At 54.0% G+C, this 18,380-nt stretch overlaps 3 protein-coding genes across 18 annotated transcripts; all 3 read right to left on the minus strand.

Moving 5' to 3' along the window:
• Positions 1–178: 178 nt before the first annotated feature.
• On the minus strand, positions 179–8,134 carry Tapbp (TAP binding protein). Of its 2 annotated transcripts, none has more exon segments than NM_033098.2 (8): positions 179–333; positions 2,035–2,111; positions 2,223–2,312; positions 2,390–2,731; positions 2,927–3,328; positions 7,300–7,560; positions 7,759–7,932; positions 8,071–8,130. In NM_033098.2, coding segments are annotated over 8 exon segments (1,395 nt in total). In that variant the 5' UTR covers positions 8,108–8,130; the 3' UTR covers positions 179–321.
• A 333-nt stretch (positions 8,135–8,467) lies between these two features.
• On the minus strand, positions 8,468–11,969 carry Zbtb22 (zinc finger and BTB domain containing 22). Of its 4 annotated transcripts, none has more exons than XM_087597359.1 (2): positions 11,857–11,969; positions 8,468–10,952 (listed from the first exon to the last, which is right to left on the minus strand). In XM_087597359.1, the coding sequence occupies exon 2, from the start codon at positions 10,884–10,886 to the stop codon at positions 8,976–8,978; it is 1,911 nt and encodes a 636-aa protein (XP_087453485.1). In that variant the 5' UTR covers positions 10,887–10,952; positions 11,857–11,969; the 3' UTR covers positions 8,468–8,975. The 4 variants fall into 4 exon arrangements, with proteins under 4 accessions (XP_087453485.1, XP_087453486.1, XP_087453487.1 ...); XM_087597360.1 differs by lacking the exon at positions 11,857–11,969 and adding an exon at positions 11,312–11,373; XM_087597361.1 differs by lacking the exon at positions 11,857–11,969 and adding an exon at positions 11,123–11,239.
• Positions 11,970–12,226: 257 nt separating this feature from the next.
• On the minus strand, positions 12,227–18,074 carry Daxx (death-domain associated protein). Of its 12 annotated transcripts, none has more exons than XM_087596776.1 (9): positions 17,900–17,997; positions 17,136–17,376; positions 16,820–17,042; positions 15,390–16,215; positions 15,085–15,293; positions 14,677–14,869; positions 14,042–14,516; positions 13,703–13,925; positions 12,227–12,450 (listed from the first exon to the last, which is right to left on the minus strand). In XM_087596776.1, the coding sequence occupies exons 3-9, from the start codon at positions 17,024–17,026 to the stop codon at positions 12,391–12,393; spliced, it is 2,193 nt and encodes a 730-aa protein (XP_087452902.1). In that variant the 5' UTR covers positions 17,027–17,042; positions 17,136–17,376; positions 17,900–17,997; the 3' UTR covers positions 12,227–12,390.
• Between the last annotated feature and the right edge of the window lie 306 nt (positions 18,075–18,380).

An 18,380-nucleotide genomic window follows, 5' to 3' on the forward strand; every position in this document is an offset into this window, starting at 1 on the left:
AAAAAAAAACAAGCAAACAAACAAAACACCCTTAGGCAAGATGTCCAAAGCCACTTGTCACTCTGGAGGAAGAGAGACAGGTGGAGCTCTTGGACTTCGAGGACAGCGTGGTTGGCTTGGTGAGGGTCCAGGCCAGACCTTCAGACCTTGTCTAAAAACAAGAACACAATCAAGAAGATTAAAAAGAAAAAGAAAAAAAACAACCCTGAGTCATTTAATGGAGGGAGAAGAGGGTATGAGGCACCCCCCTCTTGTTCTGGGGCAGGGGCTACTGGAGTCGTTTGGACCAGAGATGAGGGTGGCTTCCACAGACCAGTGTCTTCACTCTGACTTCTGCAAGAGAAGGAAGAAGTGGGGAATTTGAAGTATTAGGAGTGAGTTCCTCCTGGTTAACCTAAAAAACATCCTCATAGTTAAGAGACATGGGAGCGGGATGGGGCTGGCGTTTCCCACCTGCCAGACACAGTCCTGTGTCCTAGCTCCTGAGTCTTCTAGAGGAGCCGGTGGGTCAGTTGAGCCCCACCCCTGGGCTGTGCCCTGAGCTTTGGAGTCCCGTATGTTGTTTACAGGTTTAAACTGTCTGGATGGGTGAGATTCGGACTTGGAGGCAGCATGGTGGTCTCCCTGGTCACGAGAGTTTCCCTCCTTAACAGTCTCTTTGTCCGCTGCCTACTCTCCTGCTTTGGTGGTACCCCACTTGACTCTGTAATAAATCCTGATTATCCTCTGCACTTTAAAATAAAAACTTATGCTGGGAGACACTCAGCAGACAGAATCAATTGCTGGTTTGAGTTTGATCCAGGATCCTACAGGTTGTAGGAGAAAACTGGTTCCCAAGAGTTGTCCTCTGACATCCAACCACAGGGGGGTAACACACTGCACACATTCATATGCAAACATAGGAGAAAATCTTTATGAGGAAGAAAGATGTGGCTAGTGGGTGGCTCAGGGGTAAAGGTACTTGCCTTTCTGAGTTTGATCCCCAAGACCTCCAGGGTAGAAGGAGAAAACTCCCACAGTTTTTTGACTTCCACATGTGTGATGTGTTATGCACAGTCCCACACAAGTAAAAAAATGTAACTTCTGAAAATTACAAAGGTCCAGTAATGGAGTGTGGTAACACTCGGTCAATCCTAGCATTTAGGGAGTGGAGGCAGGAGAGGGAGGAGTTTTAAGATTGCCCTCAGAAAGCTGGCAGTGGTGGCCACGCCTTTAATCCTAAGAAAGGCAGGCAGATCTATCAGTTCCAGGCCAGCCTGCTCTATAGAGTGAGTTCCAGGACAGCCAGGGCTACACAGAGAAATCCTGTCTCAAAAAACCAAGGCAGGAGTGGGTGTGTGTGTGTGTGGGGTGTCATCTTCAAGTGTGTGCGTGTGTGTGTGTGTGTGTGTGTGTGTGTGTATGTGTATGTATATATGTATATATATGTGTGTGTGTATATAATATATGTGTATATATATATAGTTATAGTTATATATACAAGTTGAGGGCAGCCTGAGCTACATGAGACCTGTATCGACAAAAACTTAATAAAATATATGATTAAATTTTGCCTGTTTCATTTTACTCCCTTCCCCCGTGAGCCAAGGTTTGTGTGTGGCAGCTTAGAACTCAGGATTCTGCATGGGCCTCTGAGGTGCTATGCCTGGAAACACTGGCCAACGCACCTGGCTTTTTTTTTTTTTTTTTTTTTGGTTCTTTTTTTCGGAGCTGGGGACCGAACCCAGGGCCTTGCACTTCCTAGGTAAGCGCTCTAACCACTGAGCTAAATCCCCAGCCCCCCCCCCCTTTTTTTTTAATGTAGCTACTAATGTGTGACTTAATCTCTAACGGACATAACTGCCTGCATAATTTTTAAAAATCACTACTCACAAGGAAACAGATCCAGGCCAGAAAGTCTGAGGTGAACTACACTGAGGATGAGGAAGGATTCAGACCAGGTACCTGTGAAGTCGCCACCTGCCGCTGCAGCCAGCGTCCCTCCCCGGATAACTGGCAGGAGGAGGTAAAGCCCCAGAAACAAGGCACTCTTACCTTTTCGTCTTTGGGAACGGTCAGGCTGGTAGCTGAGGCCTTCTCCTTTAAGATTTTAGGAATGGTCAGGTAGGCAGCTATGGGGAAAGAGAGAGGGGTGAGAGGTGGGCATGCCTGAGGAAGGAAGGGGTGGGTGAGACTTCAGTGTGGGCAGGGTATGTCTTGTGGGGGGCAGGCCTCACACTTACCCATCCAGCCTAGTGCCTTGAAGAGGCCCAAAAGGAGAAAAGCAGACAGGAAGAGGCCTATGCCGTCCTCAATGGAGGGCCCTGAGAAGCCTAGCAAACAGAAGCAGTGCAAATGAGCTTGGTGTTTTCTGAGGCTCACCCTGGTTGAGGTGTTCCCAGGCCATTACCTGCCACCTCCAGAGTGACTTCAGCACTGCGCCCCGATGAGGGCAGGCTAGGGTGGCGGACCCGACAGGCATAGCGAACTCCATGTTGCTTGTCAGTGACTGGGGGTAGCTGCAGGTGCCCAGACTGGCTGACAGAGCCATCAGAATGGTGACGGACAGTGGAGACCCAAGTCTTCCCCTCAGCCTTTCTAGAACTTCCTTCTGGGCCACCTCTGAGCTCCCATTCCACCTCCAAGCCCTCCTCAGGGTAGAAGTGGGACACAAGACAGAGCAATTCTGGGGGTGCCTCTCCTGGGGCAGCCCACACAATGGGTGCTGGTGTTAGAGACACTCTCGGGGGCTCTGAAGAAAGAAGAGGAAAGGAAACTGAGGGAATCCACTCCCTCCCTCAGTTTATCTTGTGGCTTCCCTGATACTAGCAGGGTGCTGTCTCCCCATTAGTACTTCACAACAATCCACATTAAAGCTTTCAGAGACCCAGGGCTCCCGGCTGTCTTCAGTACCATCCCTCCCCCCTGCCATGATCCCCTGACTCACTGTGCACAGTCAGCTCCAGGGACACCTGTCCTTGCAGATAGGGCAGATGTACGGTGGCCAGGTAGACACCCTCCTGAGAAGGGCTCACTGCTGGCAGCCACAAGGTCCCATTCCCAGTCCACGGGCCCCAGGGATCATTGTCGTCATCCCAAGCAGCAAATGCCACAGCCTTTTCTCGGGCTGGTGGCATTTTCTCAAGCAGCCCAGGAATTGCAGCCAGCAGCAGGTGACCCTTTCCCCTGTGCTGGCGCCGCCACTCCAGCCCAAAGGGAGGAGGCCCTGAGGCCACAGAGGGAGCATCTTCCAGAGCAGGGGGCGCGTAGGCAAAACGCAGGTCCAGCACTGCATCCTTTCCCAGATGGATCCGAGGGGCGGGGTGACGTGTGAGGACAGTCAGTACCACTGGGCGTTGGGAGAACGAAAGGAGAAGGGAGGAGCAGAGCTGAGGGCCCGCTCGTGCTCCAGAAGACCCACACTTCATGTAATACTACAGGGGTAAATCAAGGTGATGGGGGCGGGGCATTACAGCCCTGGAAATTCTGTGCTGAACACACTGCCAAACACAGTTCTCAAAATCTATAGGTGGCTGGGTCTAAGGGTGAGCGTTTCCCCTGCCTGCAAGTGCAACGTGTGTGCAGTGCCAAAGGAGGCCAGCAGAGGGCACTGGATCCTGTGGAATTAAGAGTTAAAGATGGCTGTGAGCCATCATATAGGCATTAGAACCACAGTCTCTCATCAAAGCTCTTAAGTGTTGGGCCATCTCTCTAACACACACACACACACACACACACACACACACACACACACACACACACACACACACTCTGCTCAGGGTATCTTAAAACTCACTCTGCACGATGAGCTAGTCCGGAACTCAGTAGATAAGTGATTACCTTACTTTGGCCTTCCTCCTTTCTTTCCTATGTGTGTGTTGGGAGGCTGGCGTGCGTGCGTGCGTGTGTGACTACTGCTGCAGCGCTAAGGACTGACCCTAAGGCCTCATGCATGGGAGCAGTCTGTAGCACAGCTGTCACAGATCTCTTGACTCTCCTGTCCGTGTCTCCAGTGCCAGGATTACAGGCCTGAGCATCCAGTGCTGACTGTCACACACAGCAGGCAATGGGCCTACCACTGAGCTACGCCTCAGCTCCCTCCCCCAATCTCCAAAGGAGAAACGGAAGCCGCACTTAGTGGCTCACACAGATAACCCCGGCACATGGGAGACCATGGAGGGAGGACTGCACATACTGATAACCCCAGCACATGGGAAACTGGCAGGAGGACTGCACACTGATAACCCCGGCACATGGGAGACCGTGGTGGGAGGACTACCATGAGTTCCAGACAAGCTTGCCTAAGACCCAGTCTCAAAAACAAACAAAAATGAGTAACGGCCAGTCAAAGTAAGAATAGGACCTACCTGGTGGGAATTCTGGGATTTCAGTCTCTTAAACAACACCACCACCACCAAGATCCCACAGCATGAGGCATGATAAGCTTTCATTTTAATCCCAGGTCTGGGATAGGGCTGCTTCAGACTGTCCATGGCAGCTGACTGATTTGCCTCGTGCTCTAGCAAAGGCGTCTGATTGTGTGATACTTGGAATTCTGGGAGCTTTTCAGAGGGTACATAAATGCTAGGACACCCCCCACAAGAGGAGGGGCAGATTGGCCATTCGGGGGGGGGGGTTGCCTGCAGTTTGTTAGTCGTGCTCAAAGAAGCAACAAAAAGAAATTAGACTCAGGGATCTCTCTCTTCTATCTCTCCTTCTCTCCTATGTAGTCATAGGGAGTAACACCCAGCAGAGAAAGGGCGGGAAAAGAACAACCCACACAGTAACAAAGACCAGCTACACCAATCTGCTGAGCTACTGAGGTGGTGATGGTCATGCCATTTGCCATTTAATACCTCTGGCTAACCAAATCTGTCTCATTCCTGACTTTCGATAATAAAACCCCCTATAGGAGGCCAGTCAGTACACGGAGCACAAGAAGTTTACAAACCTCCAGCTCCGAAAAAAAGAAAAAGAAAAAAAAAAAGAAGTTTACAAATGAGAGCCCTCTCCAGCCACAGTTAAAGTTTTCTATACTGTCCTTTACATTTTCACTTATGTGTGTGTGTGTTCCTGCATGGTGTGCATGTGGCGGTCAGAGGACTTCCGGGAGTCAGTTCTCTCTGTGTGGACCCTGCATGAAGCTCATTTCCTCACCCTGTTGGTGAGGGCCTTTACTCAGTCACCTCAGAGGACAACATCTCTCCCTTTCCTCCCTCTTTCCCCTCTTCAATTCCTGACCTCTTTTTTACTGTCATTTGTATATGCATGTAGATTCCTAGTACAGCCTGCCTGTAACATTTCTAGAAGAGTGGTTGGAACGAAGTGCTGTGTGCACTCAATACTGAGAAAGAGAGACTCGACCCTGGCTGGGCAGCTCCACGGCCAGTTGTGTGTCCAGCACGAGCAAGGCCTGGCCCTGAACCCAAACCAGGGTGATTTCCTACCCTAGTGTTCTGTGAAAACAATCATTCAGGAGAGGCGGCCTAGGCCTGCTGCAGCAGCTTCTGGAAGGTGACAGAGAGCTTCCCTGATGCTGGTTCAGTCCCCTGGGGATGAGGGGAGGGGCCTGATAGCAACGAATAAAGCCATGTCACGGTTCTTTTTATATAAGATTTGTACGTGCACTGGTGTCCGCCTGTATGTATGTCTGTGTGAGCGTGCCAACTGCTCTATAGCACACAGAGTTACAGCCGTGACCTGCCCTGCGAAAGGTCAGCCAGTCCTCTTAACTGATGACCCATCTACCCAACCCCGTTTTCATGGGTTTCTAGTCAAGCAGGTATGACCTGATGTGATGAGGAAGAGGGGATACAGTGACTTGATTTCACCCCAGAGTCCATGAGAAATGATCGGTCAGTCCTGGCCCAGAGCACTCTAGGAGCCCAGACAAGGGCCTAGAGGGTGACTTTAAACCAATCCTGCACTTCCGGGGATCCAAGTTGGGTTCCCAGCACCCAGGCCACATGGCTCACAGCCACCTGTAGCCCAGCTCTGGAGGGTCCAACGGCTGCTCCTAGATTCCCTAGGCAGCTGCACTCACATGCACAGACCCATACCTAGACACACACACAAGTAAAACCAACTTGGAAATAACTGACAGTCACTGAGCCACACACTCCTGCCCTGCAGAAGCCACATGGGACTGGACTGTCTACAACAGATGTGAGAAACACGCTGAGCCTCTCACCGATCACCCGTCACTGAGCACACAGGGCCACCCTGCACGCTGCGATTCACACACCCAAGCTTTCAGTATGTTCTTTGCTAATTATCTGGAGCTTGATCTGGGAACCTCGGGGTCCTAACTTTCTCTTGGTGCTAATAACATTTATTGGATCAGTGAACAGCACAGCGCCTTGCTTCACTGCTACAAAGAAAAGTAACTGGGAAGAACCTACTTTCTACAGTTGGGAAGAAACAGACCCATAGGACAAAGGCTGTGGTAGCCACCGCCATCCCCCATTAAGACCAACGATGTGAGGGCCGGTTCTCTTGAGAGAACTACTGTCCCCACAACGGGCCTGAATAGGGTGGAGCTGAGAGAGGAGGTGCTGGCAGAGCTGAGGGTTTCAGACTGCCCCCCTTAGGAGTTTCAAATGATGAAGACAAAGGACTCAGGGAGTTCGGTGAGAGTATTTGCATAAAAACACCAGAAATGGAAAAGGCGGATGGTTCTGTCTTCCTGTTAGGTGGTGCCCGAGGAGAAGAGCAGACGCTCAGAGGCGTTCAAGACAGATCTACCCCATTTCTGCACATCTGCCCATGGAGTGCCCTCTTCCCCTGTCCAGCACAGCAAAGTGGTGGACCTCTGGGAACTCTGCTGCACCGCACTCTATTTAGTGAGTGAGACAGTGGCCTTTGCAGGAGAATCCACCGCTTCCGCTGTGTCCCTTCTGCCCACTAGAGGCCACCGTTGAGGCAATCAAGACCATGGCCGAGAGACTCAGGAAGAGGTTCCTTGCTGGACAGGCTGTCCTTAGGCTAGAGTGAGCTTTGAAGAGACTCAAAGTTTGATTTTTGAAACCTGGGACGAGTGCAGAAAAGAACTCGGGTGTCGGGACTCCTAACCTTATGAGTTTCTCAAACTCTGGTTTCTGGAAACCGACACCCTGACCGCCTCCCCAGTCCCTCTGCAAAGCCCCGCCCCCAAACCACAGCAGGTTTCAATTTTACTCTCCCCCTACAATGAAAGGTGAAGATTGTCTAACCCTTAACAGAAAAAATATACTGATCCTCCAACTCTTGGCGAGTCGCCGAACTGGCCAATCTAGACCCTTAAAAGCTACCCATCCATCTCCCGCTTCTCTTCAGGGCTACCTGTTGCCATGGTGATGAAGACAGGCTCCCGCTGAGGCTCCGGCAGTGGTCGCAGCAGGCTGGAGAGGCTGAAGACCGTGCCGGATACGCTGACCATCAGCCAATCCCCGTCCAGGGCCCGCGAGCAGTTCTGCTGCGGACTCAGACCCCTAGCCCACTTCGCCGAGGCGGGGAACGGGATGTAGCTGCTCATCTCGCAGTGTGGGGCGTGGGCGCCTGCGGGGTACCGCCTGAAGGCAGCCAGGAGCATTCCCGCCGGGTCTGCGGAACCGAGAAGGATGTAGCGGTAGGCCCGGCTGGAAACGTGCTGACTGTACACAGGCCGGAAGGCACAAACTAGCAAAGTAGTGAGCGACTTAGAGAGTATCCAAACTTATTTACAAAGGGGAAAACTGAGGCCCGGGGACCCTACGTGAGCTAAGAGGAGGCGACAGACGCAGCTGAGTCCCGAAGACTCACCATCCACCTTGAAGTATAGCTTAGGGTCAAGATCTGGCCGGGGCGGCGGTCCCCTGGGTCCATGGCGCAGTAGCAATGTGGCAGGTTTCTTGGACAGGCCACCCCCACCTGCATCCTCCACGAACCAGCACTCAATCGTCTGTGGTCCAGCCGAGACCACCACGGTCGCCAGGCCTGGGGAAGAGGGGCTCCGGTGACCAGGCTGCCACAGGGTGTCCGGGACCGGCCCGCCCTTCAGACCCGCGATGGGATCACCTCCCTCTCCTTCCCAATGTGTCCTTTCCTAAACGAGAAGGAATGGGGTCCGCTCACCCAGTGCCACAACGACGAGCAGGGGAAGAAGCTTCATGGTGCTGCGATCTCCCCTACCAAGTCTGTTTCCTTTCACTTTCATTTTCCCTCAAAGGCGGGGGGTGAGGAACTGGAAATTCCCTGCGCTGGTCAGGTGAGGGCGTGACTGCGCGCTGGAGGAACGCAGCCCGCAAGGGCCAAACAGAGATCCCGAAACCCTGTCTCGGGCTCTCCGGCCCCTCCTCGCCCTGCACCCACACGCGTGGATCACCCGACAGCGCACCAACTTTGAGCCTTTAGCAGCTTAGGCTCCGCCCTCGGGCTGCGCCCTCTTAGCGCCACCTCCCTTAGAACCATACTCCTGCGTCCCCCGACCTGTGTCAGCTCCCAGCAAACAGAGGGGTGTTGGGAAACCAAGTGAAGTGACCAATAAATATTTTAATCACCGTTAAAAATTAAGACCTATACTACGCGGCTCACCCCTTGTCTCCGCCCACTTTCATGACAACCCAATTTGGGATCCTCATGGCAAGGGTGGGATAGTACAGGAATAAGGGGCGCATCCTTCAAGAGGAGTCTCAAAGGCCTCGTCCCACAACACAAACACAGACTTCAGGCACAAATTAGCACAACCTGACTGTTGGCCCTGCGACTCCAGGATGCTCAAAATGTCCCTTTTCCATCCCCCCACCGTCTTGGCACTACTCCGTGAAGGTGGGGCTCTGGTGTGCTCAAGGGAGAAGAAAAACTGCTTAGTTCCGGAGATATCGAGGAAGGGGCTAAGGAATGGAACGGGCTATCGATGGTGCAGCCTATGCCCTTCTCTAGAATATATACAAGTCCACAGAGATAAGGGAAGACGGTTTGGTGGGGAAAACCCCGGGAGCCACGTTGCCCTTAGACTAAGCTCCCCGATAGCCTGTCCTTCAGTGTGCTGCTCCTCCACCCCCACTGAAATCCATCTCGACTTTGTGCACGCTGGGTGGTGACCAGACACGCCTATTAGACGGGGGTGTGGCCGAATTCGCCTCATCGCCACTGCCCCCACCCACTGCGGAGGACTCCCTCTTGGGTTGCAGTGCTGGCCCTGTGGGTGCCCCCGGTCCAGGTCCAGGTACCGATGCGGCCCCGCCCGCGCCCATCCGGTGCCGGCGCTCACAGTGACCCCGGTGACGCATGAAACTGTCCCGCCACATGAACTTCTTGGCGCAGACACTGCATTCGTAGGGCTTGAGGCCTGTGTGCGTCTTCATGTGCTCGGTCAGGTGGTGTTTCATCTTGAACTTCTTGTTGCACACGGGGCAGTCAAAGGGTCGCAGGTTGAGATGCATATTCACGTGCCGGTCCCGCATACTCTTATGTGAGAAAGCCTTCCCACAGTGGCAAAGAAAGATCTTATTCCCGTCGCTGTTGCCTGCCCCTCCGGGGGTCCCCCCAGAGCCACTTGGTATGCCCAGACCCACCGCAGAGGCACCCCCTAGGGTCACTGCCCCGTGTTCTGCTGTGTTCCCTGGTGGCTGGCCTGGAGCCTGCGAGGAGGAGGATGGGAAAACCAAGATCTGGTTGCCTGGCACATCCAATGGAAGAAGGGGTCGTGGAGGGTGGGTGAGGCCATAGGAGGAAGGGGTGGGGCCTCCAGGGTCATCAAGTCCTGCCCCAGCGCCACCACCCTCATAGGGGCCAAAGTCATTGGAGGATTCACAGAAGTTCACCTGTTCCTCCCCCTTTTCTGCAGGCTCCGTCAAGGTCCGAACGTCACTGATACTGAGGGTAGCCTCGGGCTCTCCCCCTGCAGGAACCCCAGAGCCATTCCCCAGGTCTTCATCCTCGTCATCCTCACAAGTCAACACCAGATCTTCCTCCTCTTCCTCATCCTCTAGATCGGGGTCTTGGTGGACCAGCGATGCTGGTGCAGGGCAATTTCTAGCTCGCTTCACATACACCCAGTGTTTCTGTGGCACTGCACTGGCAGGCAGGCAGTTGGGCCTCCGGAGCCCAGCCCCAGGGGCCGCCGCCCCTCTCCCATCCCCACCGTCATCACATAGCTCATCGGCCTCTAGCAGCAACTTCCCAGAGGTGGTACCCGCACTGCCAACCACAGGGACTGGGAACACGGGGCCACCATCTCGACGGTTCCCACTACCCACTGCTGAGGCCACAAATGCATCTTGGGAGGAAGAGGAGAAATCAGTCGACTCCCGGGGGCTGAAGTAGTTGCTACTGCTGGGAGACTGATTCTCACTGGCCCGGCTGGAGGTATGGGAACGTACAGAGCCTACAGTGGCAGGGGCAACGGTGCCCCCGCTCCCTGATGGGACACTGGCACAAGGGACAGAGACAGAGGGGGCTGCAACAGCAGTGACAGTGGTAGTAGCGGCTGAAGATCGACCCTCCCGAAGGAGTTCAGTGCACTTATCCACAATGTGCCACATCTGGAGGACCGACCCCACTGTGAGGAAGTTGACAATGTCCGCAGCAGCCATGCTGAGGCGGCCCGTGTACGCTGAGGCCAGGACAGTCTCAAAAGCGCCTGGGTCCATGACGCTGGGCAGTGAGATGGAAGTCATGCCTTTGAGTAGGACCTGGTCGTGGAAGTAAGGAGAGGAGGCAGCCAAGACGGCCCTGTGAGCACGGAACTCCCGTCCCTGCACGCGGATAGACACATCGCAGAGCTGACCCTGGAGCCGCTGCTGGTTGAGGGACTCCAGGAGGGCACTGGTCACCTCAGGGAAGGACACGTGTACCACTGCAGCTGCCGGCAGAGGCAGTGGTGGTGGAGCCAGTGACAGAGGCAGTGGGAGTGTGGCCCCACTGGGTGACATAGGAGATGGCTCCATGTTGTGGAAGGAGATACCCCCCCAGCCACAGGAACAAAGGAAAGAAGAGGGCGGCCGGGGGGGTCTCTAGGGGGAAAAAAAAGAGAATAATACAGCATTTTGAAAAGACATAGACCATCACAGTATAAAAAAAAAGAAAAATCACTGAGATAAATAGGTACACCTCTCAACCCCATGGGACAGATGGGGCAACTGAGGCCCAGAATTAATCAAGAAAAACATCCAAGTACACCTACCAAACGACATCAAATCAAACCTCAGCGCTAGCAGAGAAAGTATTCCAACTCCAAGTTTAGTACTCTTTCCTAGGTCAGAAAATAGGGGGCTCTCAGGGAATGGGTGTCTATCCTTGTCTACAGCTGCCCCCGAGCCTCACTTAAAAAAAAAAAAAAAAAAAAAAACCGCCTCTCCTTGGTGTTACGTACCAATTTTCTTGGGGCGAAGGGGTGTCCTCCACAGTTTTCAAGCTCCTCCCCCGACAGCCCCCAGTTAATTCCCCGACCCCGCCCCTTCAGGACCCTCCAGGGCTCCGCCCCCTAGATCCCCGACCCCGCCTCGTGTTTGCCCCCGCCCCCCGAACCCCGCCCCCCACTCCTCCCCAATCGCGTCCTTGGACTGTCCCCCGGCCTGAGGGGGCCCCCAGCCCCGCGCGCCCCCGCTTACCTGGCCGCGCGCCCCCGGGCCCCCCCTCACTCGGCGACCAGAGCCGCAGCCCCAGCCCCTCCCGCCGCCATCTTGTGCCGACTCCCTCCGCCCTCCGCCTCCACTCCTCCTCCCGGACCAGCGACCTTAAAGGCGCAGGACAGCACCCCTCCTGTGCCGCTGGGGAAAATTCGACCGACACCAACACTTTCCCTTTAAAGGACCGGCTCTTCATTCCTCCTTAAAGGTACCGGGTCCCATCTGCGGCTAAGGACTCAGGAATTGATTTGGCCGAAGCCTTCGCTCCCCTTTAATCCTGCAAGCCTACCTTTTCCCATTGACCAGTACTGGCTTCCGCTCCTCAGGCTCCACCCCGAGCCCTGGACATTAGCTCGCTCGCGGGATCTAACAGCCCTTTTCCCAGCGTATGACAGAACCCCTGAAGCCCCGCCCTCTTCCTCCGGGCCAGGATTGGTCAAATAACCTTGAGTCAGCCCCTGATTGGCCTTTTCACTCATACCGCTCAAAATAAGAAAGTAAAGCGGCTTAAGAAGGCTTCTGAAGCACTTATCTTTCCAAGTGCCTAGGGGGAGGCTCAAAGAAGGGTAAGGATGAGGGCACCCTAAAAAGAGGTCCAGGCTAGAAAGGGCAGATCCAGGTGACAGCTGTCATAGGAGAAAGACAATTTAAGAAAAGAATACAATAAGAAAAGAAATTCATTGTTTATTAATGTGTCTGTGTAAAACTTAAAACATCTGATTTTTTGTCAAAAGAAACACCACCAAAACGGGAGGAGCTCTGTCCATCATTTGCTCCGTCATCTTCTAACAGCCATTAGAAACCCTTCTGGATGCAGGGACTGCTAATCAGAGTCTGAGAGCACGATGATCTCCTCGGGATCGCACTGGGTGGCCACACTCGTCTGCAGACAAGTCAGGAGAGAAGGAAGGGTGAACCAGGCATGATGGCCCACGCCTTTAGTTCCAGCACTCAGGAGGCAGAGGCAGGCATCTCTGAGACTGGGGCCAGCCTTGTTATATACAGAGTTCTGGAACAGTCGGATACATAGAGACCCTGTCTCAAAAACAAAACAAAGCAGGATGGAAGGCTGAAGATGGCTTGGCCACTAGACACACTGCTGCTCTGCAGGAGACCTGTGTTCTGTATCCAAGACTCACATGGCTACTTAGTGCTGTCTCTGTAACTCCAGATCTAGAGGATCAGGCGCCCTCTTCTGGCCTCCATGAGCACCAGACACAAATGTAACACACATACATACCAACAGAACACCTAGTTACATACAATAAATCACTTTTTGTTTTACACGGCCTATGTAACCCTGACTGTCCTGGAGCTCATTCAGTAGACTAGACTGTGGCACTCAAGTTATAGACATCTGTATGCCTCTGCCACCTGGATGCTGGGGCTACAGGAATAAACCACTATGCCGGGCAAAATACATCTAAACACACATAGACAGTCAGTCTTTGAGACTTTGTGGGTTTTTTCCTCCCCTTTATCTACCCCATCACTAGATAGGAAAGAAGGATAGAGGGGAGAGATAGGGATCTCTGAATCTAATTTCTCTCTTCTTTGAGCAAGACTAACATACCACAACCAACCCCTGAGCTCACACCATGCCTCTTGGAGGAGGTGGGGTGGTGGTGGGGTGGTGTCTACCATTTCTACGCTCTCTTGAAAAGTTCCACAATTCCTAACCATCATGTTCACACAACCAAAGCAACTGCCTGTAGCTGGCAAAGCCACAGCTCTGCTGAGCTCAAAGTGAGTCACATTCAGCCACAGTGATCAGTTGGGAGCAGCCCCACATCCCCACACTGGGGATTAAAATGAAAGCCAGCTCTTTCACTGTTTTTGGTTGGTTTTGGGGTTTAGACACAGTTTATCTGTGTAGCCCTGGCTGTCCTAGAACTCACTTTGTAAACCGGGCTGGCCTCAAACTCAAGAGATCCTCCTGCCTCTGCCTCCCAGGATCAAAGGCATGTGTCACCACTATCCAGCTCTGAGTTTTAAGAAACCAAAATTCCAAAACTGTCACTGTACACACATGCACGCACTACCCACTGGCGAATGGGGGAAAAAAGAGGAGGTGCAGCCCCCACAGAGAGTGAGAAGGTGAAAATGAACTGACAGGGGAACCCCCCCCAGCTTACCTTATAAATACAAGGCCGGGGAGACTGAGACTGGGGAGTCTGGAGTATCAGGGATGGAGAAGGGTTGCACAGGGAGCTGGTTACCAGCTCATGGCTGGGAGAGTCCACCCTCGTGGAGGAATCAGCAACAGGACCCACAGAGGCCAAGGGGGAGGACGGAGTAGACAGGACACTTATCTTCCACCCACTGTCCTGCTGTGCCATCGTCTGCTTTTTTACATAGCTAAGGACAGAAGAGAAATGACAGAAGGGGCCTGAGGCCGCAGGGAGACCTAGGACACCAGGTTCCCTTCAGGGAATCCTGCCTCCTTGCCTGCCTTCTTCCTCACCCGACGTTACCTGTTTTCTAACGGCCCAGGTCCCAGTTGCTTCTTTTCCTTCCGAAATCTCTTGCTTGGGGGACTGGCATCTCGACAAGGGTGAGAAGAGACACGCCCATTGAAGGACATAGAGGTAACCATAGCTGCCCCATTTTCCAAGATGGTGGGGAGGGAACTGTCTGACTTTCTCCTGGAAGAGGAAATGCCCCTTTCCTCAGGGGAAGGGATGGTCTCCTCAGGCAGAGCTTCCATGTCTAGCTCAGAAAGCTGGGACACGGGACTCTCTCCTGCCAGGAGCCGCTCTTGGAGCTGCTCGCCGCTGCTTTCAGCATCGGTGCTGGGAAGGCCCGGGGATGCTTCCAGCGGGGATGCTGGCGTCCCCGTCAGTCCTCTCTCCTGCTGCTCCTCCGGGGACCTGAGCCCTTCTGTGGGTGCTGAGTTCCTTCTGCGGAAAATGGGCGAAGGGGATGCGGGACTTTTATCGTCTTCATTATCTGGAAAAGAAAAGGGGGGGTGGAATGAGGAACAGGGGTGGAGAGAGGAACAGGGGTCGGGGGGCTGTGCAGGGAGGAGGAGGAAGGACAGGATCAACAAGGAGGTCATGTCGGACAGAGCAGAACCTCTACCACAGGGGCGCTCCGGTTATGCATATACCTCCTTCCTCCTCCTCTTCATCATCCTGATCCTCCTGCAACTGTTCTAAATCCTCATCTTCATCTTCGGTGGCCTTCTCCTCCTCTTCTTCCTCTTCCTCCTCTTCATCATCACTTTCCTCATCGTCTTCCTCATCCTCGGTCTCAGCCTTGGGGGTAGTAGGGTCCTCCTGGGATGCCACTCCACTAGGACCCTGGGGGAAAGAGGAGTCCCTCTTAAGGAATCCCTTGCCACACAGGTTTTTGGTAGTATGAGGACTTGACTCTGGGACCTTACTAGTGCTACCCAAGCACGTCACTAATCTTCTTTCCCTGCTTCCATACGCTGCTCCAGGAGTCACCAGGGGGTCCCTGGTGGCAGTGCAGGGTGCAGACAAGATTTCTCTGACAGATGACAACCCTTCCATACCTCACCGGAATCCGAGGAGGCTTTGGGGAGGTCTGAAGATTGGGAAGTGGCTAAGAGCCGGGCCCGTCTCTTCTGTCTCTCCCCCTCCTCACTCTTGTCTTGCATCATGGCATACTTGGAGATGACCTCATCCAGCCGGCTCATGGCCAAGGTTCGATTCTCCCGAAGGCGGCGAGCCAATGTGGGATCGGTGAGTGCGGGGTCAACGCCTGTGTGGGGAAACAGGGTCAGAGCAGTCAGTCCCAATCCTAGAAGGGATTAGAGCTGCCTCTGTTCCACCTGAAATCATCCCAGGAGCTTCCTACCTGGCCTATAGTCATCTGTGAGGTGGCAGCCAAAGTTATAGATGAGATCCAGGTGGCGGCGCTCCTGTAACCTGACACCCACATCCCGGAAGGCATCCTGAGCCAGGAGCTGAAGCTGCTGTCTGGGAAGGCCCAGACTGTGCCGGGTCGCCGCCTTCTCCACCGCTCTCAGCACATCTCCATAGTCCGGAAACGTGTCAGGCCCCGGCTTGTTGATGAGCCGCTCGATGCGCCTGTTGACCTCTGGGTATCGAGTGCCTCGGTAAGGAATTCGCTGCTCTATGACCCTCCCAGTCAGAGAAGAGCAGTCCTTCAACTCGCACAGCCGCCCAAAGAGGCGGATCAGTTTCCGCTTCAAGCGGGCCTCCTGCAAATAGGAGGAGTCGGGATCATCCAGTTCTGACAGATCCAACTCCTTTTCCTGCAGCCGCTGTATCTCTGCGACATACAGTGCCAGCAGCTGCTCCAAGCGCTGGATCTGCCTCCGGGAGCCTCGAGTCCTTGAGGCCTCAGAGGCAGTGGTTTCGGTGTTTGTAAGGTCAGACGGGGGATCTGTGGGAGGGTTATCACCCGATGATTCCGCTGAGGCTGCGGGAGCTAAGTTCAACTTCTTCTTGATGGAATGAGCTTTAAGGACAGTGCAGAGCTCGTTAATGTAGACGTAGAGCTTCGCTGGCCGGTTCCGAGACCGAGACAGAACCCTGGAGAGGATGTTGCGGAACTCTGCAGAGGCCAGAAAAGCGGACTGAGCACGCTGCTGCAGTTTGTGGAGGAACGGAACCACCTCAGGGTGGTCCGATGTCTGCATCTTACACAGTTCAAGGAACTAAACGGTTCGGGGGAAGGGACGGGAAAACCAAAAAACCAAAAAAAAAAAAAAAAAAAAAAAGAGGGAATCAGTGAGGAAGCCAGAACAATCAGCCAATCAAACACCCCTTTCCTTGGGATCTGCCCAATCACATCATAATGGTTCACATCCTTTTCTTTTTTTCTTTTTTTTTTTTTGGTTCTTTTTTTCGGAGCTGGGGACCGAACCCAGGGCCTTGCGCTTCCTAGGCAAGCACTCTACCACTGAGCTAAATCCCCAACCCCCACATCCTTTTCTTAAAAAGATGTATTCTATATATGAGTACACTGTAGCTGTCTTCAGCCGCCAGAAGAGGGCATCAGATCCCATTACAGATGGTTGTGAGCTACTATGTGGTTTCTGGGATTTGAACTCGATACCTCTAGAAGGGTAGTCAGTGCTCTTAACCACTGAGCTGTCTCTCCAGCCCAGTGATTCACATCTTGAATCCCAGCTGTCAGGAGGCAAAGGCAAGTAGAACTCTGTGAGTTCAAGGCCAGCCTCATCTAGACAGTTCCAGGCAACCAGGGCCACAAAGCGAGACCCTTCTCTTAAAGGAAAGGGAGCCTTCCCTGAAGCTTACCTCTTCAAACAGCTTCTCATTCTCCAACTTGTAGCACTTCCTGCTACCTGAGTTACTGCTCCCTCCATCCCCATGGGACTCAGAGGGACCAGAGGCTTCTGGTCCTGGTGAGACAGGATTAGAGGATGGGTTGGAGGGTCCTGGCTGAGCAGCTGCTTCATCTTCATCATCATCATCAAGCACAATGATGCTGTCATCGGTGGCCATGGGGGATCAAATCCCCCTGAGGGAAAAAGTATTTGAAAGGTCAGAATTCTGGAAGGGAAAGGGTGACTCAGGAAAAGCCCCTCCTCCTTAGTCCCACTCAGTCAGATACCTCAGGGTTCACAATAGCCTCGTCCTTTCTGAGATGTCTTCAAAGCCTGTCTTTTGCAACTATCAGTCTCAGGCAGTTCTGAAGGGGAACCTCCCCATCGATCGTCTCAAGTCCCAAATTTCAGCCCCCAGTCAATTTCCTGTCTTTCGGTTGCGTTTTCCCCACTCTCTTGTCAGCTGGTGAGTTTTTTCTTCCTACTCCCAATCCGATGGGGTATAAGATCCCACACTGCTCTCTCCGTCTACAGAAACCAACACCCAGTCGATACCACCACATGGGTTTGCCCACCTCTCGCCCTCCATCATCACAGTCCCCTCCGACTTCTTCCTAACTCCAACTCTTCCACTCCGAGGTTAAAGGGTTTCCCTCTGAAGAGCCTGGTGTCCTTCCCGCTCCTACAACCATCTCCATGTTCCACCTTCCACAAACCCGGACTTCAGGCTGGAGATTTTTCACCTCCAGTCCCCTCCCTCTCACCGCACCCAGGTTTTCCCCATTCTCTGTGACTCGTAACCGACAGCAAGCCCACCACTCAGCATTCCCAATGTCTGGGCTTCCAGCCCCAGGCGAGGACAGTCTCCAGCCTCAGCTTCCCGCCAAGTAACCCTCTCCGCGTTCAGCCCTAGGCCGCCACATTCCCCTTCAGGGCTAGCAAGGTACCATACAAGCTCGCCCCTCAGACTCCGCAGCCAGGCCGTGCGGATCCTTCGCCTTCGCCAACTCCTGCGCCGCCACCCCGGCTCCACGAACGACCTGGCCCCCACCTCAGAAACGGTCTCTCGAGGCTCCCCTCAGCGCGGATCACAAATCCTCGCAAAGTTCCCTCCGCCTTCCTTTCCCCCACCCCCACCTCAGGCCCTACAACAGACCGGAAGGCGCGGAGTTTCCGCCTGCAGCACCTGAGGGCGGCCATATTGCTGTACGGGACCTAGGCTTCTTGGGACCGGAAGTGACGCGTGGCCCGCCCACCTAGGCCGCCGCTCCGGGTGCACTGACACTCAGGGGGGCGGGGCCTGGGACCAGGTAGATGGGGCGCGCCACGTTGCCGTACGGCACCAGCCAGCTCCGCGAGGCGTGGAGCTCTTTGCACCAGGAGCTTGCCAAAGCCACTCGGCCAATCAGAAACTTCCTGCCCCAGACCTGCCCTCCCACCCCACGCCATCGGCTGGAGGGCGGGGAAGACCTTCCCATCCTTCCATCCGAGCAGGTACCTAAGGAGCTGGTGTGTCTATGGCTGTGTAGGGC

The sequence above is a fragment of the Rattus norvegicus genome, chromosome 20 (assembly GCF_021556685.1).
Source record: "Rattus norvegicus strain SHRSP/BbbUtx chromosome 20, alternate assembly SHRSP_T2T, whole genome shotgun sequence".
NCBI lineage: Eukaryota > Metazoa > Chordata > Mammalia > Rodentia > Muridae > Rattus > Rattus norvegicus.

Coding starts and splice junctions, on each gene's coding strand:
- Tapbp (XM_087596877.1), bottom strand. CDS start 8,107: ATGAAGCTTCTTCCCCTGCTCGTCGTTGTGGCACTGG. Junction 7,933..8,070: donor GCTCGTCGTTGTGGCACTGG/GTGAGCGGACCC, acceptor CCTCTTCCCCAG/GCCTGGCGACCGTGGTGGTC. Junction 3,329..7,299: donor CTTCATCACCATGGCAACAG/GTAGCCCTGAAG, acceptor CCCAACGCCCAG/TGGTACTGACTGTCCTCACA.
- Zbtb22 (XM_087597359.1), bottom strand. CDS start 10,886: ATGGAGCCATCTCCTATGTCACCCAGTGGGGCCACACTCCCACTGCCT.
- Daxx (XM_087596774.1), bottom strand. CDS start 17,026: ATGGCCACCGATGACAGCATCATTGTGCTTGATGATGATGATGAAGAT. Junction 14,870..15,084: donor CCTCCTCGGATTCCGGTGAG/GTATGGAAGGGT, acceptor TCTTTCCCCCAG/GGTCCTAGTGGAGTGGCATC. Junction 14,517..14,676: donor TGAAGAGGAGGAGGAAGGAG/GTATATGCATAA, acceptor TTTCTTTTCCAG/ATAATGAAGACGATAAAAGT.